The sequence below is a fragment of the Daktulosphaira vitifoliae genome, unplaced genomic scaffold (assembly GCF_025091365.1).
Source record: "Daktulosphaira vitifoliae isolate Bord-2020 unplaced genomic scaffold, ASM2509136v1 Scaffold_1, whole genome shotgun sequence".
In the NCBI taxonomy this organism is placed as follows: domain Eukaryota; kingdom Metazoa; phylum Arthropoda; class Insecta; order Hemiptera; family Phylloxeridae; genus Daktulosphaira; species Daktulosphaira vitifoliae.
In genome coordinates, this window is record NW_026099572.1 from 74,142,938 (window position 1) to 74,170,389 (window position 27,452).

The 27,452-nt window shown below is 24.9% G+C and overlaps 2 protein-coding genes and 3 long non-coding RNA genes across 6 annotated transcripts in view; 2 read left to right on the plus strand and 3 right to left on the minus strand.

The window, feature by feature from the left end:
• The window catches only part of LOC126898161 (uncharacterized), a 47,497-nt gene extending 22,106 nt beyond the window's left edge, over window positions 1-25,391 (plus strand). Inside the window, exon 2 of the long non-coding RNA XR_007702228.1 lies at window positions 25,220-25,391. This is a non-coding gene — a long non-coding RNA (uncharacterized LOC126898161). The remainder of the gene's footprint in view (window positions 1-25,219) is intronic.
• On the minus strand, window positions 1,167-6,898 carry LOC126897984 (uncharacterized). 2 transcript variants are annotated; one of them, XM_050671937.1, is made up of 6 exons: window positions 6,570-6,897; window positions 6,272-6,428; window positions 2,182-2,437; window positions 1,859-1,969; window positions 1,472-1,577; window positions 1,167-1,393 (listed from the first exon to the last, which is right to left on the minus strand). In XM_050671937.1, the coding sequence occupies exons 1-6, from the start codon at window positions 6,700-6,702 to the stop codon at window positions 1,290-1,292; spliced, it is 867 nt and encodes a 288-aa protein (XP_050527894.1). In that variant the 5' UTR covers window positions 6,703-6,897; the 3' UTR covers window positions 1,167-1,289. The 2 variants fall into 2 exon arrangements, with proteins under 2 accessions (XP_050527894.1, XP_050527901.1); XM_050671944.1 differs by lacking the exon at window positions 1,167-1,393 and having other exon boundaries at window positions 1,577-1,673; window positions 6,570-6,898.
• Window positions 8,362-11,389, minus strand: LOC126898167 (uncharacterized). The gene is made up of 3 exons (XR_007702229.1): window positions 10,314-11,389; window positions 8,573-10,045; window positions 8,362-8,504 (listed from the first exon to the last, which is right to left on the minus strand). It is a non-coding gene; the product is annotated as an uncharacterized LOC126898167 (long non-coding RNA).
• On the minus strand, window positions 12,843-26,383 carry LOC126897915 (phospholipase B1, membrane-associated-like). The gene is made up of 8 exons (XM_050671864.1): window positions 26,258-26,383; window positions 25,860-26,059; window positions 25,577-25,790; window positions 25,152-25,378; window positions 24,917-25,079; window positions 20,356-20,513; window positions 17,388-17,544; window positions 12,843-14,587 (listed from the first exon to the last, which is right to left on the minus strand). Exons 1-8 carry the CDS (start codon window positions 26,283-26,285, stop codon window positions 14,445-14,447), a joined length of 1,290 nt encoding a protein of 429 aa, XP_050527821.1. The 5' UTR covers window positions 26,286-26,383; the 3' UTR covers window positions 12,843-14,444.
• LOC126898182 (uncharacterized) lies at window positions 18,657-21,444 on the plus strand. The gene is made up of 3 exons (XR_007702231.1): window positions 18,657-18,717; window positions 18,843-18,945; window positions 21,108-21,444. It is a non-coding gene; the product is annotated as an uncharacterized LOC126898182 (long non-coding RNA).
• Window positions 26,384-27,452: the final 1,069 nt, after the last annotated feature.

Here is a 27,452-nt window from a genome sequence, read left to right on the forward strand (position 1 = left end):
ATCATCTCTCAATACCTCTCGATCTTTCATTTTTTGGAAGTTAATTTCTTCTAAATGTAATTTTAATTAATTGTATGCCTAAATTCTATGCAGCATAGTTATTATATTTTTAACCGAGCGGAAGATAAAATAAAAGCGTTTTTTTCTACTTTTAATCATTAAATACTTTTTCTGATTTTACTCCTTCATATCATTATAAGCCTTTTATTTATTATTTATTTAATTGCTATAAATCCTTAATTTAAATATTAAATTATAATTAAATAATGATAGTTAATAACAATTACCTTTCTTACCCGTCCCTGGTTTTATTATTATAAATTATACTTATTCCTGTTAGTAATAATAATCTTTTTCCCAAAAAATTATAAAAATACTTTGCAAGAGTTTTATTGAATAATATTATAGTTTCTATTAATAATTAATTTTATTAAAATAAATCATAAATTTAATGTAATGTTGATTAATGTAATCAATGCTAATTTTAAATTAATATTAATTACATATTTAATTAGTATTATTTAAAACTGAGAAAAACATATTTTTTAGAGTAGAATACATATATGTCACCTTGAAATGTAAAGTTTGTAACACAAATTTTTACGTTTTTTCAGGAAAATGAATTTAAGTTTGAATAATTTTTCTTTGTAATCAATCATTAGCAATTTTAGTGATTTTGACTGAAGACACTGAATATATTATATTATACATAATATTAAATGCAACAAAACTAAATTACTAATAATCTGACTATTACAATCTGTATAAAAAAAAAAAAAAAAAAAATAGGAAAAATGGCAATATAAAAGTCTGAACAAATAAAATAAGATATCTAATATTTAAAACCTTTCAGGTATAAAAATATCTTATTATTATGACTATTAAAATGTAGTTTTAGAACCTTTTATAAGAATGCAAAAAAAAAAAAAATTAATTTCAATAATATATAATAATTTTTAAAATCTGTTATAAAAGCTTAATAAAAATTCTCACATTATAATTTATATTTGTTTTGCATATAACATATATCTATAAGTTCTGTTGTAGACATACTAGCTTTTGAAAAAAGTCATAGAAATATTATATTTTTAATTATAAATCATAAATATTATTTTTTTATTCTTAAAATATTTTGACAAATCTATATATATATATTGATTATTTTTTTTTTAATAATAATTGTTTGTAATAAGAAACATTACTTAACAGTAAACATTTAAAAATCTTTAGAAAGTGGTTTGATAATTTATTAATCATATATAATATATAAGATTAAAATATTAAATTAATTAATCCATGTATTCTTCGTTGTTTATAAATAGATGTTTTTGAAGTTCTTCGTTTCCTTTTTTTAATATATCTGTACAGGTAGCAATATTTTTATACGTCTCATCTATACAAAATAATAGATTACTGAATTATTATTTTGTATATAATTATAAAATTCATAAATAATACTTTATTTATTTACCACAAAAAAATGTGTGACTTTTTCCTGATCCTCCAGCTTCTATCGGTAAAATGTTTTTTGCTATATAATTAAATATTTCTTCTGAATCAACCGGATAAAATTTAATCTAGTATCAATTTGAATTATACATTAAGAAAATGAAAATGAAATATTAACTTTTACTATAGGTTTATTTAGTTGAATTATCTATTATTTATTCAAACTGAAAGTAATAAAACAAATAAATAAATTTGCTAAATAAAATACTATTTAAATAAAATTTTAGTTGCAAATGCAACTGTTTGCCACAATTTAGTATTACTTTACAAAATTAAGTCTGTTTAATGAACATTATAAATAACAATTGTGAATCCATAATCAGATTATAGAATATATTGTTTTGCTTACTTTTTCCATCAATTCCTTATCTATGAATGGTGTTAGCATTTTGAATAGCATGCTGATTGCATTTCCTGAGTTAATAAAATGAAATGACTTTATTTGAATCGGAATTCCTCTCTAAAATTTAAAAAGCTCAAATGTACTTTATATGATGTAAGTCCACAATAAATTATACTAACTAATAATTAACTATTTATGTATTATGAAGTAATTATGTAATTACGTGTATATGTTTATAATGTTGAACTATTAATTGTACTTTATTTTTTTAATATACTTATTTAAATAATAAATTAAAGGCCAATATTTTTGGATGATTTTTTACTTACTTGAATGTACACAAAGAATTCTCCCATTATAGTAATAGGTATTTTTATAACATGGCGCCATGAAAGACCTGATGTGTTAACAACAATTACTAATCCATCAAAAGTACCACAATGCAATAATTTATATTCTAGCCACATGTGAAACAATTTAATAGAAGATAAACAATCGTACAATTTTATATCAGGATCTTTGAATTGCCAATATACTATACATTCACCTTTTCCAGAATACTTTAAAGTCAAATCACCAAAGCTTCTAATTAAAAAAAAAACCAATAGAACAATTACAATTTCTATAATTATCAATATATCAAATGAAACAAAAAAAAAAGATGGATTCACGACGATACAAGCGAATTTTAACGTTGTCCTTAAAAAGTTACGCATATTTATTGCGTATAGACTATATTGTTATTATTAAAACATTTTTTAGTTTAAAAAAATTGTATTTTCATAAATATTTGTATGAAATGTAAATGTTAATGCAATATTATAAAAGCAATGATATAACTTATTAGCAATTCAAAATTAACGAATCTAAGACAATTCTTGGACTATTATTATAAGTAGATGTACACTGATCTTCTATTCAACTTCAAAGCGAAGCTGATAAAGTATACATTTTAGAGTGAATTATAGTTACTATCTATCCATATAAAGACATTGTATTTTGTTATTGTGGGACACTCTATATTACTAAGTGGCTACATATATTACTACTTTATTTTGATACCTATAATAACTTTGTATACCCAAATAATTTTTTTAAATAACAACAAACATATTTAATAAACTAGTTCATATAATAGAATATGATCCAACTGAGGAAATAACTGGTCGATAACATTTGTTTAATCAGTAGTTCAGGAGTTATGAATACCTGGGCGCAAGAAAAAGACAGGTGATAGAGTAAAGAGTCATGATAAAAATAACATACCCTTCACCTCACCTCCAGTTTACATTTAAAAATATTAAAAACCCCCAAAATAAGGCTTTAATGTTGTTATCGACCAGTTATTTCCTTAGTTTGATCATTTTCTATTGTATAAAATAGTTAACTAAATATGTTGCGATTAAAAAACTGAAGTTGTTACCCTACAAAGCATAAGAGGTAGGCCTAAAAATTATTAAACAACTGAAACATTGATTAATAAGGTAAATAATCAAAATATTTTGTTTGTGAACTGTACCCGCAGGTGGGTGCAGTTTCTGGTGGTGTACGTATACTCATCTTGCTTTCTATATCTACTGTATATATTAAAATATTTGTAACTCAATAAGAATTTGTTTTAATTTTGTTATCGGCTATAAACATTTTTGTTAAAAAAAGAGCCACAAAATAACATTTAAAATTTTTAAAGGAATAAAAATTGTTTATTTAAATTTTTTTCTTATTAGTGTTAAATAATAAAAATAGCAATAATTATTTTAAAAAAGTCAACAAAACGATAATTGTATCAATGTTAAGTAAAATTAAAACTATATTAAAAATATTATTAATTTAAAAAAACTAAAAAATATTAAAAATATTAAACTCAAAAGCCACAAAAAAATTAATGAAAAGTCGCGGATACGTATTTCGGAAACAATGTTACCATTATCAACGCTAAACACATACTGACACCCCGACTAGAAAAAACTCCCTTATATACCCCTAGTGACCTTATCACCTAGTGACGTTATCACTAAGTAATATTATCACATTTTGCCAGTTTACACAAGTTTAATAATGAATTTTTCAGTGGGCCAAGATCCCAATTAATTAAATTGTTTTTATTTTTAAACATTTCTATTGCTTCTCTGATATTAAGTTCTTTGTAATTATTTACGTTTTTAATTAGTTTTATGGTTTTAATAGAGTGATTATGTGTCAATAAATGTTCGGCCACTGGAGATTTCTCAATTTCTTGATTTTTAATATTTCTTAAGTGCTCTTTAAACCTGACCCCTATATTTCTTTTTGTTTGTCCTACGTAACATTTATTACAACTTTCACATTGTATTTTATAAATGCCTGATTTCCCCCCTTCATCTACCTTATCTTTAGGGTTACCTAATAAATCTCTTAAATTATTACTCTTAGATGTTACCAAAGTAATACCAAAATTCTTAAATATTTTAGTTAATCCATTTGAGATGCCCGGATAAAATAAAATTGGTGATCTAATTACTTTTTGTTCCCCCTCGCTGGAGAGTGTACTAGCTGCCCTCCTTTCTTTTTTCCACTTTTGTTTTCGGACTAATTTCAAAATTATGTTTTCGTTATACCCATTAAATTTAGCTATTTCTTTTATAACCACCAATTCTTTATCATAATCTATTTTATTCATCGGAATATTAATTAATCTGTAAACCATACTATTAAAAGCTGACAATTTGTGTTGCCAGGTGTGGTTCGATGTGTTCGGAATGTATCTGAACGTGTGTGTGTTTTTCCGATAAATTTCAAAATTTAGTTCCCCCTCTGTTCTTTTAACTAATAAATCCAAAAAAGGCAATTTTCCCTCTATTTCTTGTTCATATGTAAATTTAATCGATGGGTAAAAAGAATTTAAATGTTGTATGAAAACCCCCATATTAAAATCTTTATTTATAACTGCAAAAATATCATCGACATACCTAACCCAAATTTTTGGAAAATCACCATAAGTGTATTTTAAATTTGTTTCAAACCTACTCATGAAAAGTTCTGCTAAAAATGGTGATAGCGGATTTCCCATTGCTGTGCCCTCAGTTTGCTCATAAAATTTATTTTGAAACTGAAAAACATTTTGACTCATACATAACTTTGTTAAATTAATAAGCTCATTTATTTTATCCTGTTCAATGTTTTGGTCCTTTAGCCAGTCTTTAAGAAAATCAATTGTTATATTTATTGGAATATTCGGAAATAAGGCAACTACGTCAAAAGAAATTAACCTGTCATTATTTTGAATGGTATAACTAGATAATTGTTTAACTAAATCAATATTATTTTTAACTGAAAAACTATCGAATTTTTTGAAAGATGAAAATACCCTTACTAGGTGTTTAGCCAAATTGTAAGTCGGAGCATTAATATTCGACACAATAGGTCTCATAGTACTTCCTGGCTTATGTATTTTTGGCAAAGCATATAGTTTAGGTATTTGAGGGTTTGAAATTTTAATGAAAAACCTGAACTTTTCTTCGATTATTAATTTTGAACTATTTATGACGTTTGTAGCCTCCCTTATCATTTTACTTAATGGATTCTTTTTAATTTCTTTATAAGGACCCTCTTGAATCATTCTTGATACTCTTTCATAATAATCTTCTTTTTTTAATATTACAACAGAATTCCCCTTATCTGCCTTTAAAATATTTTTAATATTTTTTAGTTTTTTTAAATTAATAATATTTTTAATATAGTTTTAATTTTACTTAATTAACTAGCCACAAGTGATCAATTTTTATTATGTATCAATGTTAATAAACATTATAATTGGATTTGAGACATGCTGTGTATATACTAATAAATTACCTGATAATTATAATTATAAGAATTAATTGTAATTGCTGTAAAACTTATTTATCACGTATATGTTATTATTGCATTAGATGATAAAAGTATCTCATAAAATTGTATGTGTGTAATAATTTTAAATTAAGTTTTTTTACTTGTAATTTTATGTTATAAAATTGTAATATTTGTATAATAACTAACATTAACGTGTTTATGTTTGTGATAGATATTGTGGCGAAGATAAATTTTAAGAGTTTATGCTAATAATAAATAATTTTATATATTTCAATGAGTACAAAGTCCATTTTGACTGTCTGTTATGTATATTTCAGAATAAAAAAAATCACTTCATATGAAAAAGAATATTTTAGATTTTGTTTTTGATGTTTTTAAAATCGCGATTTAAAAAAGGAAAATCCCATAATATAGAAAAATAGATTTTTTCTATTTTTAAAATTTTTAAAATTTTATATTTTAGGATTGTAACTTATTTTATAACGTATTGTAAAAACATTGATTAATATTAAAAATATAATAAATAGATATTCCTCCAAAGATATGAAAAAACATTACAAGGGACCCTTATAAATACAATTTTGTAATTACGAGCTTTTATATAATTTCTTCATCTCAGGAGATAACGGATCAAGGCTACAAAATACATCTGGTATTTTCAAATAGCATTTGTAACAGTTGATAATTGTTATTTTTGCTTCTTCTAGGTTAAAGTTAGTGCATTGGAGAAATGCAATAAGCTTTTTGTCTGAAAAAGAAGATAATATTGTCATTAAGAGAATGTACTAATAATAGTACTTCAATTTTAATTATATACAATATAGACTGTTCTTATTTAGTAAATTACTCATAAAAATTTACCAAAAAATTAAAATAACGAAAACAGTACCTGATATTGGTGGCAATTGTGTTTCGTTGTCAATGCTTTCTTTTAGTTTATAAATATCCTCTAGCTTGAGTTGAGGATATTTTTTTTGCTCTCCTTCAAAATATTCTTCAAATGTTGTTGTTAAGCTATACATTATGAAAATGAATAAATTGACTTTAATTTTTTTTATTTTAAGATGAAACTATTATTACTGGAAATTGAATGCTTAAAAAAATTTATAATACAGAGGTGATTTTTCATGAGAAATACAATTGACTACTCATGAATAGAATGCAAAAGAATTATTGAGTGTTAATTTTAAATCTAAAATAAAATGTATTGTAAAATATAATTAGTTTCTTTAAAATGCAATAAAAAACCTGTCTTGTGACTTATATAATATCTAAAATATGATAAATTTTTATACTTAGATAAAAGAATGACCGTGAAATATCACTATTATTAGTACAATTAAATTTAAAATTTCACACGCTTGGTATAATTTATTTGCTATTAAATTTATGAAAATTATTTATATTGAATAGCTCATGGTAAATGTTATAGAAAATATTTAAATCAATTTTTATATAGAAAATAAATATTGATGGCATAAAAATTTAAATTTTGTAAATTTCAATTGTTATTTTCCAATTATCGTTCGTTAAATTAAAGTATTTGGTATTTGAATACATTTTTTAGAATTTTTTAATATAATTTTTTTAATATGTTTTAAGCTGATAATTAGTATAGTAATTTTCCAATATATTTTTTTAAAATTTATTTTCATAAATATTTATTTATTTAATGTAAAATATTATTTATTGAACATTTGTTTATTAACAACATAGTATTTAAATTGATTTTGAATCTGTAGAGAATATTATTATTAAACATATTTTGTGTAAATTTTTATATTTTTTTAACATTATAGAATTAATACTATTATATATTTACATGACCAAAAATCCATACCCATATATATTTTAATATATTTTAATATATTATATTTATCTTTTATGTGACTGAATAGGTATATTTTCAGTTTTTCAATTTATTTATCTTTCAAATATTTAGTATATTTGGTCATTCTCCGTTTGTCATAATCTAATCAATTGTTTACAACATAAAAATAATTTAAGAAAATATATATTTTTTAAAATACCAATATTTTTTAATTTATCGATTTTTAAGTTATTTTTATTTTCATCATTATTAGTATAATTATTCTGAAGGCAATTTATAATAACCATTAGAAAATTATCTAATTAACAAAATGACTATTTGATAACAACTTTTGAATCAGTAGTTTGGATGAGATTATTTATTTAAATATAGATTAGGAATAAAATGTGCGTCATAATCAAACAATTTATCATTATTCATTTCTCAATCGCGCTCCTTCTCTAGAAATAAAATATTATATGAATTCAGTTTTATTACAATAATAATAAACGTTAAAAATCGCTTATCTGTCTTTCTACATTTTTTTTTTTATCAATGGCTGAAGGCGCTGGAAAAAGAAAAACCAAATCACCTGATCATTTTGGATTTGAATGATTTGGTTTTAAATCTAGTTTTTACAAAATCGGTTTTTTTCTATTATTTTGTTCATATCTTACGTATTGTCGAATTTACAACAAAAAGTTTCTTATAAAATATACTTAAAATAATTTTTAAGTAAAAAATATATACTGTAAAATTTTTAATTGATTCACCATTTCTTTTTTATTGCGAAATTTGTCTCATCATTTGGCGAAAATAACAAAAAAATACAAACAGAACTAACTGTTTTTTACACTTACATATTGCGAACTATCGATTAAAAAAAAATAATTAAGTATAAATTTATTTTCAATTAAAAACTTAAATGAAGTATCAAATTAATTATATTTTGAACATAGTTTCTAGAGCCTGTTTTGTATACTCAGGATACGTTTTTCTGTATTTTTGAACTACCTTAAATAAAAATGAAAAGTAAGTTAAGCTAAACATTTTTATTACAAATATATTGCTGTTTAAATTACTTGTAATAAGAATTGTTTTTGATTTTCATATTTGGTGTGTTTTTTGTTGTAATCTACCATGAGTTTAACACCTCTCTCAGCACTGTCATTGACGATTTTAGTCCATCAACAAGTTTTTTTCCTAATATATAGAAGGAGTCTTTTACCCAGTCAGCTGGGTCTATATCTAAAAAAATTTTGTTAATACCATATCTTTTGAATATGTTTAAGGACTGTTTAGTGAATAATGAAGTTGGCAAATTTGTTGCTAAAAATTCGGATACTTTTTCAATTTTAAGTGACAATTTCTTTGAATTTCATTCGTCGTCTTCTTCTAGTTTTTTTTTCAAACTCAAATCATTAATCTTGGCCACAATATCTTTTTTTATTTCTGTGGGTAGTCTTGTATCGAAAATAGAAAACGCAATACACTCGTCATTTAAATACCACAAATGATTTAAAAATTTCGAGAGTAATGCATTTGCAATCTCTTTGTCGTCATTTGTGTAGGCATATAAAGTTCGTATTAAGTTAACGTCATTCATGGGAGCCTCGCTTGTTGTGAAAGATGTAACCCAAGATTTTATGTATACTTTTATAATGAATGTACAAATTATTTCTAGCGCATGCTCTTCTATTTTTGTAAGTTTGAACTCTAGCCGTAATAAAAATATTTTTAAACAATATATTCCTTTCGCCATCCACCTAGCCTGATGGTAAGCATCTGGTCATCTTATATTTAGCCTACCAGGTGGAGTTCCGCCGAGTAAAATAATCACTAATTCAATGAATTCTTTGTAGTCATCTCGTGATTGTTTTACTGTAACTGTTTTTGAACAAAACAATAATAGTTCTTCATGAACAGTAGATAAAATGCGTTGCATATAATTACTTGAACTCCACAAACTTATATTGTTTTTGTTTAATCCCACCCATGCATTTTTAAATCGTTTAAAAATTGCAATGTCTGACCCAGACGACACGTGTAATTTAGCTACATTAATTGCAGACTGAAGTATTGAATCAAAAATATGATGGTGACATGCAAAATACAGCATTTTTTTCCCTAAACATTGTTCCAATAAAGTACAAGCGCCATGAAGTCTTCCTGTATTGGAAGCTATCGTATCAAATACAAAGCCTTGATCTTTATTAGTAAGCTCCTACTTTTCTAGAGTATCAAATAATCTTGATTACATTTCTACTCCTGTACCAGATGGGATTTGTGGCACACCAAGAAGTTGCTCAACATTAGGAGTTGAAACAATAATAGGAAGGCGATCAACTTTTTCTTCACCAGTCAGTTCTGGAAGCAATTTCCCAATGCATATTAACGAAGTCTACGTTCAAGTCTGACACATTTTTTGCACAATTCTCGTGAAAACATTGTCGTGCTCGTCTTATTGACGTTCTATTTAAAATATAATCAGATGGATCCAAATCAATACTCTCAATAAATGCTATAAGTAAGTGCACAGCGTCCCGATCACTGACCTTAAACAAATGTATGACAAACAAAATATACTATCTAAAAAAATTCTCTATATGATTTGTCAAATATTCATAGCATCAAAATATGTATTTTTAACAATAATCATGAACCGGTTTACAAGTTTATTGTTGAGATAAATGTAACTTATCGCGGTTAACATTTGAAATGTAGCTGCTAAGGTATTAGTGTGTTACACTATTTCACCTGTTCCAGTACTCATAAAAATTTTTAGATTATTTTGTACAGTTAATAAAATAATTTTAAGCTTACTTTACACTTGTCCAATGCAACACAAAGTCGAGGAGACTTAACAGATTTTAATGTTTTTTTTAAGCCTTTTATCTGAAGGGCCCGGTTGAGAGTTTTCATATACATCAGTGTTCCAAATTTTTGATTCTTCTGAACTTAAATATTCTAAACTAGCAGCTGAAAAACATTTACATTGAGGTATGTTGAAGTAATTATATAAATACGCGTAATATTTATACAAATTTATTTGTCTATCTGAATCTATTTCTTTAGAGGCAGTATCAAACTTAAGTCTTTTTGTTACTTTCGATTCAATTCTGTCGGCTCTTCTTTTTTTTTTATCTGATAATTTTTTATCAATTCCTAGCATACAACCAGGATGACCTGGCTGTCGTTGTAAAATTAAAAACTTTTTGTCTTCTTCAACTTTTATAATTTCTAAAGCATTTATGTGAGTAATGTCAAAAAGATTATCTAAGTCTTCTTGAAATGATTTCAACTTATTTAGGCGTTTTTCATTAATTCTGTCCTTTGATTTTTCTATATCTCGCCAAGCTTCATAATATTATTTCAGCTTTTTTACACAATCGGCTTTATGCTTTGTTAGAATTCGGGCATTTCTCCAGTAAATGAGACATTCGTCTATCACCAAGTTAGAGCTTTCCGATAAATTAAGATTTATAACACGTAAATTAAAAAATAAGACTTGTAAACAATCTTTTAAAGAAGGTAACTTACTCCCTAATATTTGATTATTCAACGAACCGACTAAATAAATTCTTTGTCGTGGCATTTTTAATAAAAATATATCTCATGTATACTATTAAAATTACATAAAAAATCTCTATTCGAAATATATAATAAAAGTGTACAACTGCACTGAAATTTAATAAAATGTTATCAAATCATCACGTTTATGATTTGTTAATAGTGATAACGTTTCTTAACTTATTTAACTTTTGAAAATTACGCCGTTCGTATTTTTAATACAATGACAAAAAATGACAGGAAATATATTATAAGCAAAAATTTTCGATATTTAAAATTGAGTAACTGATTAATTTACTTTATCGATAGTTCGCAATATGTAAGTGTAAAAAAAAGTTAGTTCTGTTTGTATTTTTTTGTTATTTTCGCCAAATGATGAGACAAATTTCGCAATAAAAAAGAAATGGTGAATCAATTAAAAATTTTACAGTATACAGGGTGATTTTTTTATCATAACCCACTCAATTACTTGCAGAATAATAATAATTTAAACATTTTTTTTTATTATTATCTTTAGTTACACATTATTCTTGAATTTTTAACTATGTAATACTTTTTAAGTTCATCCCTTATGTCTTGGAGGGGGGTAAACTTTGTTTTTTTAAATGGTAACACATATTTTTAATTTAATAAAATGTTTGAGTTTTTAATTTAATAGTAATTGGCATTTGAATTTTTAATATAACTTAATTCGTTTATTAGATATAATCACATAAAGTTTCAAATTTTTGAATTAATATACAGGTATAATACACAAGGGATTACAAATACAGGTAGCTAATTGGTTTTTTATAACATCGATATTAGCAGGTACACAGCATTGTTATTATCAATTGTAGTAAGGCACATTGTTATGAGTTTATAAATACACTAACTGACAATACAGAAAGTATATCTATTGATAATCATAATTGATAATAAACAATCCGTGACTGAGACAGCAATGTCATAAAAATCCAATTAGCTACCTGTATTTACAATCCCATGTGTACTATACATGTATATTAACTCAAAATTTTGAAACTTTAAATGTTTATATCTAATAAAATAATAAAGTTATATTAAAAATTCAAATGCCATTTACTATTAAATTAAAAACTCAAACATTTTATTAAATTAAAAATATGTGTTACCATTTAAAAAAACAAAGTTTACCCCCCTCCAAGACATAAGGGATGAACTTAAAAAGTATTACATAGTTAAAAATTCAAGAATAATGTGTAACTAAAGATAATAAAAAAAAAAAATGTTTAAATTATTATTATTCTGCAAGTAATTGAGTGGGTTATGATAAAAAAATCACCCTGTATATTTTTTACTTAAAAATATATACGATGAACTATTCAAGTTATAAAAAAAATTTTCATGTAAAAGTTGTTTGAAATTTAATTTGTTATAAGTTTTGTAGAAAAAAAATGTTTTAACGTGTTCTCTGACATCCTAAACATTTTTTATTTCATTCAAATAAATTGTTATAATGGCATACTAGATATTAGTTGTGATCATTTGATATCGTTAAAAAAATTTAGTCAAGTGAGAGCTGAGAATAAGTTACAAAAAATAAATAAATAAACATGTCATGGTAAAATAAATACATTCAAAGCTTCTTATTGAAGCAAAATATAGAAGACACTTATAAATGAAAGATTCATTTTGTGAAAAATTCAATAAATATTTAATGAAAAATTTGGGACATATCATTTGTAATAAAACTCCGTTTAAGGAAAATTTAGTTATTTAATATTTTAATAAGTTACAATACTGTTTTTTTGTTGTATTAATAATAATACAAGGAGCATATTATCTGATTATTATGTCATAAAAAAGGTAGATAGTAAATGGTAAATGATGACATAAAGGTTGGAAAATGGAATAATGAATGTTAAAATTTAATTTGTAATACTTTATCATATTTATATAGAAACATATTTCAAAAAACGGTAGCACAGTGGGGTCGAGGCACAGTATAGACAAGGCATAGATGGGACAAGTATAGATGATATTTGACAGTGATTAAAATCACTATCATAAGAAACGCTTCGATGCAAATCTGTAGATAGTGTTTCATTTAGAGAAATTGGTGTATTATTCCAAAAGCAACATCAACTCTTATTTCTTTTATTATTTCTAATTAGTAGTTCTTTGATTTTAAAATATAATATATGAATAAATACTAATTATAATTATTAAATTTAGTATGACATTGATATTCAATAATTTTATATTGTAATTTAAACGGAGAAATTATAAAAATATTAAAGAAGTTGTATTTTGCTTTATTTTTACGTGTATAAAAATTTAAAGGGCTTGATACAATAAATTTCAATAAAAACTGTTTGTTACTATAAATAAATGCACTGAACTACAAAGAACTTTCATCAGTAACAAAAATATGCTATTCTAAATTAATTTTTCGTGATGTTTTCAAATCTGCAATTAGACTTTTTCTATCACTTCTAAGTTTTAATATTATTAAAAATTAGTATTTACATATAAAAAATTCGCATCGAAGCTAAAAAATTGGAATGTTATAGACTGGTATTATTAATTTTTTAACTCTATTTGTGTGTGCTACTATCCATTCTATACCATTCCTATCCCCCTCCCTTATTCATTTTGTTTATGATACCCAACCCTTATCCTAAACTTCCACTTGACACGATCTCTCACATCATCTACACTCACATCAGCTGCCCACAAATCGCATTCAATAGCATCCCTCCATCTCTATTTTGGTCTTCTTCTACCTCTTCTTCCTTCAACACTAATTTCTATAACTATTCTTACAGCTTCCGATTCTTCTCTCCTCATAACATAACCAAACCATTTAAGTCTATTTTCTCTCATCTTATCCACGATTGACGCTACACCTATACTTCCTCTTATATGCTCGTTCCTTATTCTATCTTTTCTAGTCACTCCACTCATCCATATAAGAATTCTCATCTCTGCTACACTCATTCTTTGCTCTACTTTCTTATCAACCGCCCAACACTCTGAACCCTACATCATAGCTGGCCTTATTACAGTCTTGTAGAATTTACCTTACAGCCTCATTGGAATTCTTTTATTGCATTAGACGCCAGACGCGTCTCTCCACTTCAACCACCCACACTTAATTTTGTGTCTTATATCTTCGTCAATACCACCACTTTTTTGCACAACTGACCCTAAATACTTAAAACTTTCCACCTCACCAATCATGTCCTCGCCTATTGTCACTGACCTTCTCATTTCACCTCCTCGTGTTCTCCTTTGATAATATTTCAATATTTTAACAAAAAAGTTAAAGATGTAAAATAATTTATTTAGTAATTTTTGTTGGATTATTTTTGAAAATAAAATCAATTATTATGTTCATGCTTCTGTAAACAGAATAAGGAATTAATTTCTTAATCTATTTTTCCAAGTAGCGATAAATGGTAATTCATTTGTTGGGCAAATCAATTGACCAATTTTTATATTATCATTTGTTTTCGTTTTTTTTCCAATTGGTTCCATCATATTATTCCATAATGAGGTAGCAGCTAAAACAAAAAAAAAAAATGATTGATTAGTATTCACTTGAATATAATTTTATTTACCCACAATGCATATATCATTGAAAATATATAGACAAATATTTAAAAATCATTAAAATTTCAATTTACTAATTTATTCATTTATTGTTAGTAATTAAATTTCTCTTAATATAATAATAATGTTTTTTTAATTTTGTTTAGTATTATTTATTTTTAGCTTCGATGCGAAGCTGAGAAGGTATTGGTTTTACTAAGATGTGTTTTTTTTTTTATTTTTTATTTTTTTTTTTTGTGTCTGTTACCACTTTTTCTCAGCTCTCACCGAACGGCTTTCTTTCAACGATACGTCAAAAGATCACAAATCGTATCTAGTCGAAGACATTACCCTTCAAAATTGAAAAAAATTCCCTCGTTCCCCGCAAATGGGGGAAATATCCAACAAAATTACAAATTTAAAAATCGCTAATTTTCGAAATTCTTTCACTTTTTTTTCTTAAAACTTCCATAACTTTTTGAAAAATCGACAATTCAACATAATTTTTTTTATACTAAAACCTTAGATATTTACCTTTCATTGATATCATTTTTTTGAAAATCTATCACTTAACCTGCTCATTGGGGGGGATTTAAAATGGCAACTTTTTTACAAAAATTAATTTTTTCAACTTAATTTTTGAAAATGTTCCGGAAAGACTGCGTCCTTTAAACATATATCAAATTAAAGCTTATTTTATGTACTACAAAATGAAAAAAAAAAATTTGTCCCGACACTTTTTTTTCTACATTTAAACGGCTGCCGTAGTTAAAAAAACACTATTTTTGTGTTAAAATTTTCGATTTTCGATTTTAAATTTTCAACTTAAAAATGCTATAACTTTTTGAAAAATGTATATATCAGCACAAATTTTTTTTTTCTAAATACATTATAAGTACATCTTTCATTTGACATACTTTTTATTAAAATTGGACAATTTCCCCTTATATAGGGGGCGTTCAAAACTTAAAATATTGTAAAAAACATAGATCTTTTTCAACTGAACTTTTGAAAATGTTCCGGAAATACTGCGTCCTTTAAACATATATCAAATCAAAGGTTATGTTATATACTATCAAATGAAAAAAAAAAATTTGTCCCGACATCTTATCTTCTATGTGCAAATGGCTGTCGAAAATTCTAAAAAAAATGTAATGTTTGCGATAAAAATTACATTTTATCGGGATGTTTTTTGTACTTAAAACTGCCATAACTTTTTCAAAAATGAACAAATAAAAATAATATTTTTTTGTATTGAAACCTTAGATATTTCCCTTTCATTTGATATAATTTTTTTTGAAAATCTAACACTTATTCTGCTCACTGGGAGGATTTAAAATAGTAACTTTTTTACAAAAAATAACTTTTTCAACTTAATTTTTGAAAATGTTCCGGAAATACTGCGTCCTTTAAACATATATAAAATTAAAGCTTATTTTATGTACTACAAAATGAAAAAAAAAAATTTGTCCCGACGATCTATCTTCTATACGCAAATGGCTACCATATTGAAAAATATACTATTTTTGTATGATAATTATGGGTTTTGTATTTTATTTTAATAGAAGTTGATGTTGCTTTTGCAATCATCCATCTGGACTTGTCTTCACGGCGAAAATGGTAGATTTGCATCGAAGCGTTTCTTATGATAGTGATTTTAATCACNTTTTCGTGTGAAAATTCTCGATTTTATTATTTATATTATATTTAACTTTATAATGCTATAACTTATTGAAAAGTTTATGGATCCACACAATATTTTTATGAGAAATAATATTTTTTAATAAACCCTTTTTCATTCCACATACTTTATCTTAATCGAGATATTAATAAGGAACCAGCAGATCAAGTAGCTTTTGGAATAAAACACCAATTTTTTTAAAATTAAACACTATCTAAAGATTTGCATCGAAGCGTTTATTTTTGATAGTGATTTTAATCACTGTCAGATATCATTATACTTGATCCAACTATACCACGTCACAACTGTGCCGCGACCCCCCTGTGCTGGGTTTTTTATTTAAAAGTGGTTAAATATTTTTTAAGTATAATCCTTTGTAGTTACATAGTACGTACATGAATATTTTACAAGCATATTATGAGCACAAACTATGCAATCCCAGAAAACAAGCATTTGTATATAAGTGAACCTATTCTTTCTATTCAAAACAGTCAACTATAGATGGGACTAAACGTTTATTTGTACATAGAAGATAAGTCGTCAAAACAAATTTTTATTTTAACAAATGTTTGAAGCGTATTAAAAACTTAAACTTAAAAAAGTTAAACTTTTGTGCAAAAGTTGCTATTTTGAATCCCTCCTTGTGAGCAGTTTAATGGTCTGGTTAAACAAAATATATACCCTAAGAAAGCGAAATACCTAAAGTGTTAAGAAAATAACATTTTTTGATTCGTTAATATTTTAAATTGTTATTTTTTAAGAAAATAAAAGTTAAAAAAATATTAAAATATTAATTTTTGGAGGATTTTTCCTATTTACAAAAAACGAGTAAATTTTTAAGTTTTTAAAGATTATTTCTTTAACAATATAAAATTTTTGATCTTTGGGCGTATTGTTGAAAGAAATCTTTCCGGTGAGAGTTGAAAAAAAAGTGTTAGGCAAAAACAGAAAAAAAACATTTCATAGTAAAATCAATGACTTCTCAGCTACGTAATGAAGTTAAGAAGACTTGAGTTTTCTTTATATTTCTTTTACGAAGCTATTGAGTAATAAAAATTAATTTAGTATAACATATTGTGAACACAAATTACCCAATGCATATCCTTTTTGACTAAGATGAAAACAATCGGATGCTAGGTAAGTTGTATCTTTTGTTTTCATTTTATTTAAAGGAATAGAAAAATTTCCAGACATAGGTTGAAGTATTACAGTAAAATTGTCATCTCTTTTGAACTCGGGATTTTCAGCCTGGAACGCAAAAGTACAAGTAAATATAGGTACTTTATTAACTTTCTTAGAATAAATAACATTCACATTTTACCAACCAGCCAAAAACACTTATGTACAAATTAATCTGACAAGAACGAATTCGTTTTTGTAACTATGAACTAACTAGAACTATGTAATTAATTGTATAGTTATTGATCATACGCTACCGAAAACATATTTGAAGGACTTGAAATAAAAAACAAAATTTTTTATAAGGATTTAGGTTTTAAAACATAAATTGTTAAGTACCTCATTATTTTACTAAGTAAATGATATACAGAGTGGAACAGGTCTAACTGACAACTCATATAACTTATGATCTACATAAAATTTTATACTTTTTTTTTTTAAATTAATTTTAAGATTTGAAGATAACCACTTTATAGATAGTTTAAAAGAAAAATTTTGATATTAAAAATTCTTATTTTAATTTTGTAGTTAAGTTTTTACAGCATTTTGAAGTTGGTTAAATTTTTATTTTTTTTTTTCGATTTTTATCTAGAATCATTTTCTTATCATATTTTCAACAAAATTAAGTTGGTTTATGAAGCTTTGTTTTATTTTTTATAATGAATAATGTTGCTATTATGTTGATAAATGTATAACTATGAAAGTTGATTATATTAACTTTTGATATTATCAAAATAATTAATCTATATCAATAGTCATTATTCAACTTTAATGGTCATAATAAAATCTAATCACATAAACAACTCTAAAGGTTATAACTTCTAAAAAAATTAAGCATTAATCTTTCATTAAAAGCTTGTTATTAACCTATTCATTTAACTTAAAGGTAATATGTGAAAACCATTGTATTGATAAGTTACAAAATTTGTGATATTCAAGATCTTCTTCAAATTCTCGTATGAAGTACAAGTTTGCTCAAAAATGGCTATGCGAATCATGAATAATTCTATACAAATATTTTTTCCTTATTAGGGTCATTCCATGTGAAATCACCTAATGTGTGTGCAGCCATAGTTCAGAAAATGATGAAATTTTTATCATAGACTTCTCGAAGGTCATTGAAAATAAAAATAATTATTTTTTTATTAAACATAAAAAAACATCTTATGTTCTAGAGCCTACAACTTCACATCCAAATAAGCTATTACTGTGGAACTAGCACCGTTTTACTCATATTAAATAGTAATTCAATTTCATTCTTAAGTTTATTAATTTTGAATTGTTTTTAACATTGAAATTTTTATTTAAATTTTGCAGTATTTTAATTGTAAAATTTTAAGGTCAAAATATTTTTCTTTTCTTTTCAGAAACTTTTAATTACGTTCTTGATATTTTGAAGTTTCCCTGTATGGGTAAATAAATGGTCAGGTTTTGAAAACATTTATAGCAAATTAAATGGCAATACCTAAGGTAATTATATAAAACCAATGATTTTGCTTTATTCATTTTTAAAAAAGTTATTGCAATTTTAAGAAAAAAATTTATGTAATGTGGAAATTTACAGATTTTAAAAATGATAATTTTTGGGGGATTTCCCCCATTTTCAGGGAACGCGGGAAATTTTTTAATTTTAAAGGACAGTGTTTTCAATTAGATACGAATTGTAATCTATTGACATATCGTTGTAAGGAATCGTTCCAGTGAGAGCTTAGAAAAAGTGTATACAGACACAAAACTAACACATCATACCTGATAGACATCGTTTGACATCCGATTGTACCTCTCAAATAATTAAACACCTCTACCTTAACAAAATTAAATCTAACCATTTCATTTAACAAAAGTAAATTTCAATAAATACAAAAAAAAATTGAAACTTCTAAAATGTATTAAACAAAAAACAAATTAAGACAAATAAAACATTATCTTCAATTATAATAGGATATACGCTAGCCCAGCCAAAACATTTCGACTACCACCATTAACCATTGCTCTACCCACTCCGTTACATCACAAAACCAACAGACATCTAGCGGAATTTATTGATTTCCAACCTATTTAAACAATAAACCAGTTAACAAATGAAGGCGACGTCTTTATAACGTATTAGTGATGAATTGAAAAAATATTTTGTAACCAATAAAACATTTAATAACTAATAAATTGCAGTCGCTTATCGCAAACCGGAGAGTTGATTTTTTTAAGGATACTTGAGTGTAAAATATAGTGTAGTGAAGTCACTCAATAAAATAAAAGCGAATGAAAATTTAAAATCCGTGATATTTTTTATCGGTTATACATAATAAACAAAAATTTGAATTATTAAGTCTATTAAAGTGAATTCTGATCACGAAACGTAAATTCAATAATAAAAAATCTTAAAATTCATATGATTTGTGAAGCTGAAAAAACTAAAATGATCATGTAAATTTTGTGTAACGTGGTTTACGGTGGTCATGGTGCTTATCCTTATTGAATAAATACCAATGAAATTATAACGTGTAAACAATTTGCAATCCACCAATAAGAGTTTCATCAAAAATATTGCCCACTAACAAATGTTGCAACAATTCACTATAAAAAGTAATTTAAAATGTATATACATGAACATAACAATGCTGTAATATAACATTTACACGTGAGTAATAATTATAATACAAATTTAATGTGCAATAAATCTTATAATAAACATATAAACATTAAGGTAGAGTTTTAATATTAAAAAATGATAAATTAATTATTAAATCGCGATAATTCGGCAGATATTAAATTATAAGACAACAATAAATTTTTGACTCCTTGCGTTAGAATATGTTCTACAATTTTAACTAAAAAAAAAAATTTTTTTTAATGTGTAGTGTACTTTAAAAGTTTACTTACAATTTCTTTTTCAACTTCTTTGATTTTTTCAATTACTTGCGAATAAAGGGTTTGCTTTGATTTATAAAACTTATTCAAATAACATGGACATTCCAAAATATTATTAAAGAAGTGACATTCTTGAGGCCTTTTCATGTTATGAAATATTGTATCCAAATCTAAAAACAATATAAAAGTAAATTTTATGTGATATTGCAGTGAAATTTAGATTTAGATATTTTCTTTTTATAAAAATTGTTAGCAATAAATTATTACAATCAGATAAGACAATTTTTAAGTTAAAAACTTAGTAGTTTTTGTTCAATAGCAATGTTTCTATAAATAATATTTTTACATATTATTTTTTCATATAATCTTTGATAATAACATAATTAATATTTTAAAATGATAACTTGTGTGCCGTATAGAATTTAATGGTGACATATATATAACTAATTGAAGAACCTTTAAAAGAATTGGTTTTAGTAGTAACGGATTCTTTAAGACAAATAATTTAAGGTTCCGGTTAGACTCTCATTTCTTTATTTTTTTTTATCACAATTAGTTTTGAATCGTTTCTTAAAGGTTTCTTTTAAAACCCTGATATAAATACTCTCTACTTATATGCAAAAGCTGATAAGCCACAAAAAATGTTTTTGAGAGTTTTTATAAATTCTACAGAAAAGAATATTTTATATTGTGTGCTAAATAATTACAATTCAATTTCATAGATAGTAGTAGTTGTCTTTTACACTTTAAAATGGTTTTTATAGAACAATATTTGGGGACGGTGTGGTCGAGTCTGTAACGTGGCAGTGCTTGATGCGCACTGCCTAGGATTTGACACTCGGTCATAGACAGCTTTATTTTCTGAACGAGAGATCACTTCGGTAATTGGAGTCGCCATATCTCTCTCCGGCGACGGACTAACTACCCGTTCCGGAGTATAAATGGTTAAGAAACCTCCTCCTTTGGGGGAGGTCGCTATGGCCATTAATGGACTGATAAATCAATAAAAAAATATATATAGAGAGTGATTTTTTTATTATAACCCACTCAATTACTTACAGAATATTGTAATGATATACATAGTACATCATTTATATCATAATAAATTATTTGTATACACATTAGATCATTAATGTTATAATGTAGTATTTAAGGCTTCAATCAATCAATCACACAAAATGAAATGTATACCAATAAAAATAATATATATATATATAAATATATATATATATATATATATATATATATGTATGTACCTTTTAAATGTTTAAACATGCTAATGAAATTTCGTAAAAAAAAAGCATATATTAATTATATAAAACAAATAGGAAATAATAAACAATATGTAATGGTAGCTCATAAGATGAAGGGTAATAAACTATGTCTAATTTATTATATAAGATATAATAGTATTTTATTATATGTAGATCATTATTGATGAAAATGTAATAAATTACGATTAATAAAGAAATAATAGTGGCGTCGGGGATCACTTCTTGCCTTTGAACTACGATCAAATTTAATATAAAAAGCTAAAAATAAAGAGCATTCTGAGACAGATGCAGTCAGATATTCACAGAGGCACTCACTACGCTCGATCATTCCACACAACAAAGTATATGCAAGAAGTGATCCGCCGTCAACACAATTATATTTGTTCACAAAATACAAAATCTATTTATTTAAGAGTATAGCAGAAAATATCGAGGTAGGAATCTATTAAATTAACCAAAAATAAATAAGGTTTAGAATTAAATTTTATGAGTACATAGATTAAGTAGGCATACAGGAAAATCAAGTGATTATCAATAATAATAAATATACCAAGTAAATTTAATAAATCGATAATGTTTGTACAGAGTTACTTGGCAGAGTTATATCGTTGATACGTGTCTATTTCAGGAGTTAGGTTGGAGGTTCATATGTATAGCCACCATACCACTCTGGGTAGACACACGAGGTGACTCAATCCCACCTATCATCGATAACCGTCAAAACTCGTGGCATTATTGATATTTAAAAATTGATAAATAATTATAATGAATCTCATATTAATAAAATAAAGATCACTTTATTTTCTATCATCTTCTATCTTTCTTACAAACCCTCGTACTCATACCCCGAATAATAATATTATTAATACAATAAAGTAGTGGATTTATATAAGGGGAAATTGTCCAATTTTAATAAAAAGTATGTCAAATGAAATATGTACTTATAATGTATTTAGAAAAAAAAAATTTGTGCTGATATATACATTAGTTGAAAATTTAAAATCGAAAATCGAAAATTTTAACACAAAAATAGTGTTTTTTTAACTACGGCAGCCGTTTAAATGTAGAAAAAAAAGTGTCGGGACAAATTTTTTTTTTTTCATTTTGTAGTACATAAAATAAGCTTTAATTTGATATATGTTTAAAGGACGCAGTATTTCCGGAACATTTTCAAAAATTAAGTTGAAAAAGTTATTTTTTGTAAAAAAGTTACTATTTTAAATCCTCCCAGTGAGCAGAATAAGTGTTAGATTTTCAAAAAAAATTATATCAAATGAAAGGGAAATATCTAAGGTTTCAATACAAAAAAATATTATTTTTATTTGTTCATTTTTGAAAAAGTTATGGCAGTTTTAAGTACAAAAAACATCCCGATAAAATGTAATTTTTATCGCAAACATTACATTTTTTTTTAAATTTTCGACAGCCATTTGCACATAGAAGATAAGATGTCGGGACAAATTTTTTTTTTTCATTTGATAGTATATAACATAACCTTTGATTTGATATATGTTTAAAGGACGCAGTATTTCCGGAACATTTTCAAAAGTTCAGTTGAAAAAGATCTATGTTTTTTACAATATTTTAAGTTTTGAACGCCCCCTATATAAGGGGAAATTGTCCAATTTTAATAAAAAGTATGTCAAATGAAAGATGTACTTATAATGTATTTAGAAAAAAAAAATTTGTGCTGATATATACATTTTTCAAAAAGTTATAGCATTTTTAAGTTGAAAATTTAAAATCGAAAATCGAAAATTTTAACACAAAAATAGTGTTTTTTTAACTACGGCAGCCGTTTAAATGTAGAAAAAAAAGTGTCGGGACAAATTTTTTTTTTTCATTTTGTAGTACATAAAATAAGCTTTAATTTGATATATGTTTAAAGGACGCAGTCTTTCCGGAACATTTTCAAAAATTAAGTTGAAAAAATTAATTTTTGTAAAAAAGTTGCCATTTTAAATCCCCCCCAATGAGCAGGTTAAGTGATAGATTTTCAAAAAAATGATATCAAATGAAAGGTAAATATCTAAGGTTTTAGTATAAAAAAAAATNAAATGAAAGGTAAATATCTAAGGTTTTTGTATAAAAAAAATCATGTTGATTTGTTGATTTTTAAAAAAGTTATGGAAGTTTTAAGAAAAAAAAGTGAAAAAATTTCGAAAATTAGCGATTTTTAAATTTGTAATTTTTTTGGATATTTCCCCCATTTGCGGGGAACGAGGGAATTTTTTTCAATTTTTAAGGGTAATGTCTTCAACTAGATACGATTTGTGATCTTTTGACGTATCGTTTAAAGAAATCCGTTCGGTGAGAGCTGAGAAAATGTGGTAACAGACACACAAAAAAAAAAAACACATAGTAAAATCAATACCTTCTCAGCTTCGCATCGAAGCTAAAAAATTTGAAAATCCGAGCACGTTTAGTAATTTTTCCTTGTTTTTTATATAATAAGATAAACATTTAAAGTTTCAAATTTTTGAGTTAATATACATGTATATAACACAAGGGATTATAAATACAGGTAGCGAATTGGTTTTTTATGACATTGCTGTCACAGTCACAGATTGTTTATTATCAATTATGACTATCAATACTTTTTATATTGTCAATTAGTGTACCTATAAACTTACAACAATGTGCCATACTACCATTGATAATAACAATGCTACCTGCTAATATCGATGTCATAAACAACCATTTAGCTACCTGTAATTGCAAACCCATGTGTATTATACATGTATATTAACTCAAAAATTTGAAACTTCAAATGTTAATATTTAATAAACAAATAAAGTTATACTAAAAATGTAAATGCCATTTACTATTAAATTAAAAACTCAAACATTTTATTAAATTCAAAATATGTGTTCCAATTTAAAAAAAACAAAGTTGACACCCTTACCTTAAGGGATAATCTTAAAAAGTTTTAAATAGTTAATAGTTCAAGAATAATGTGTAACTAAAAAAAACCAAAAAAAAAAAAAATGTTTAAATTATTATTACTCTATAAGTAATTGAGTGAGTTATAATAAAAAAATCACTCTGTATATTCTATAATTGTTGATGGCAAATTGATTAAATCAGCTTTTAGAAAATATCCATAGAAATATTTTATGCTTGTCTTATTACAATTAAAATAATAATTATTTATTTTCAAAACCAATGATTCAATTATATGAAAAGTTCTTAAATATACTATGTACATTTTAAAATACAAAATTGAAAATAAAAGTATAAAAGTTCAGATTTTTATTTCAAAATGACATATTAAATAATATATTCTAAAATACACTTACTAATAGTTGATAGGAGATGAACCATAGTCCTCGGTAAATTATTTTTTATAAATTGAAGTGATTTCATATATTGATTTCTAAAATTTCTTATGAATGTTGATATATTAGAACTGATACAAACCCCGCGACAAATAGTGTTTGAACCAATGTGGATAATAATAAGCTAAAAACAGTAATTTTATTAAAGATATTCATTTATGTTTTATTATAATTATTTGATCATTATCATTCGCACCTTCCAGTCTTGGTTAAAATTAACCTTATTACTCATTTTCATTCGATTTATAAGATTTTCCGTCATAGGTAGTAGATCATCAATTTCAGAAGCACCTTGAGCGACATTAAATTGTTTTTGAATGGATTTTGACATTGATGTACCAAAAGCATAGCCGAACAAATTAGGATTGAATTCTTTTATTATATTTGGTATTGTTAAATATTGTCTCCATGATTCATGTCCTCCTATAAAAATAAATATGATTTAGTACACTGAATATTAAATTATATACACATAATTTTAATGTCAGTCTTCCAGTATTTTTTAAGACAAACATTGTTTTGATCTTATTTATGTTAATTAGATTTTTAACATTAAATTATCTAAAATTTTTATCACTGATGTTGTTTTAATTACCTTCTAATTTAAAAAGAAAAAAATACCTCCTATCCAAGACACTCCTTCCTCTGGAATAAATATTTCCAATAATCTGTTTGTAAATGTTCCCATCCCAACAGCTAGTGAATCACCTATTGCTCCAATAACATCTATATCTCCCGGTCTTAACTGATGTACACTATTAGGCCTTTCTATTGATCTAGTATTATTCGTATCACATGGAAATTTCATTTCTTTTGGAAAAATTGGTTGCATTTTCTGGATTTAAAATTAAATTTAAAATAAAAAAAATTAGAAATAATTATTATTATTTAGAATCATATTTACATTCATTTTTCGTAACAATTCAGGATTTCTAGGTAATGTGGAAAATATCCTATTACTTAGAGGTGAAACTATGTATTTGAACATATTTAGCCTAAAGGAAAATTTGTTATTTGAAGTATCAAATAGTTCATAATCCGATTCATTAGTTTTGTAATTTATTGCTACAATATATTCAATTGCACTTAAAATAAACATCCAGACTATAAAAATAATTTATTACAACTCATTACAACCATAACACATATAATACTTATACTGGTTGTCTAATATATTTTTGAATTTTTTTTTTAGTAGAAAATTAATTATTATATTAATAAACAATTTGTTTGACAATTAAAAACAAAAATAATGAGGATTATAATTATAATTTTATTGTTTAGTAACTAAAAGTTGTTTACCAAATAACGCACATAAAAATGTCTTCATTGCCAAATCTTTATTTTTTACCAATTGCTAATTTTTCAAGATAGTATTTAGTGTTTAAAAATGTATAAATAAATAGAAAAATCTTATATTTGAGCTTAATATTTTTCAGGTTTTCAAATAATTTATCAACTTAAAGTTTTTAAATGAAAACACAATATTTAACTGTCTCATAAATAAAAAAAATGACTGTTCGATAACAACTATTGGACTAGTATTTTGAGAGATGTCAGTGTTTTTATATCAAATCGGTATGAGTAAAATGGTTTATAAACGCCTTGAAATAAAAATTAACAAACCCCTTCCTTAATTTCCCATTATTATAATAAAGTACCAATCACTTCCCAATATACAAATTCAAAAGTTGTGAAAGAACGACAAATTTCTTAGTAAAATAATTTTTTTATTTTAAAACTAGTTAATCATTATGTTTCTTGTTATATATATATATATATATAAATAAAATTTTAAAGGAGTAAGATTAGAAAAGAATCAATTTTTTTAAAAATTATAAATTATAGGACATTTTTTTACAAGCTAAAAAAGTATAAAACTTACAAAATCCTAAGTACAATACTAAACTATTTTATCATTATCAGATATAAAGTCTTTATTCCTTCAATGAATTTACATAAATATTAGATAATTTTAAAATGTTAATATTCATAATAATCTAATTTGTTGTTACTAAAATCTATAACAATAATATATCTAAATGGTTCCAAAGATATTGTGGCACCGTTACCAGAATATTATTATAATATATAAACTGTAATGTTTAAAAAGTATTTTTGAATCTTATGACATAATAAAACGTTGATTAATTACTGAATGAGATCTAATTAAAATTTTTTTAGCTTTGATGCGAAGCTGAGAAGGTATTGGTTTTACTAAGATGTGTTTTTTTTTTTTTTGTGTCTGTTACCACTTTTTCTCAGCTCTCACCGAACGGCTTTCTTTCAACGATACGTCAAAAGATCACAAATCGTATCTAGTCGAAGACATTACCCTTCAAAATTGAAAAAATTTCCCTCGTTCCCTATAAATGGGGGAAACCTCCAAAAAAATTACAAATTTAAAAATCGCTAATTTTCGAAATTTTTTCAATTTTTTTTACTAAAAACTGCCGTAACTTTTTCAAAAATGAACATATCAATATAATTTTTTTTT

Bases quoted from the DNA above. Each gene is read 5' to 3' on its own strand.
- LOC126897915 (XM_050671864.1), bottom strand. From the start codon at position 26,285: ATGAAGACATTTTTATGTGCGTTATTTG. The intron at 25,379-25,576 runs GTATTTTTTTCT...TTATTTTTATAG, and splicing joins AGGAGTGTCTTGGATAGGAG to GAGGACATGAATCATGGAGA. The intron at 14,588-17,387 runs GTAATTTGTGTT...TTTTTGTTTTAG, and splicing joins TCAAAAAGGATATGCATTGG to CTGCTACCTCATTATGGAAT.
- LOC126897984 (XM_050671937.1), bottom strand. From the start codon at position 6,702: ATGTATAGCTTAACAACAACATTTGAAGAATATTTTGAAGGAGAGCAA. The intron at 6,429-6,569 runs GTACTGTTTTCG...CTTCTTTTTCAG, and splicing joins ACAATTGCCACCAATATCAG to ACAAAAAGCTTATTGCATTT. The intron at 2,438-6,271 runs GTAATTACAAAA...TTTTTTAATTAG, and splicing joins AAGAAATTATATAAAAGCTC to AAGCTTTGGTGATTTGACTT.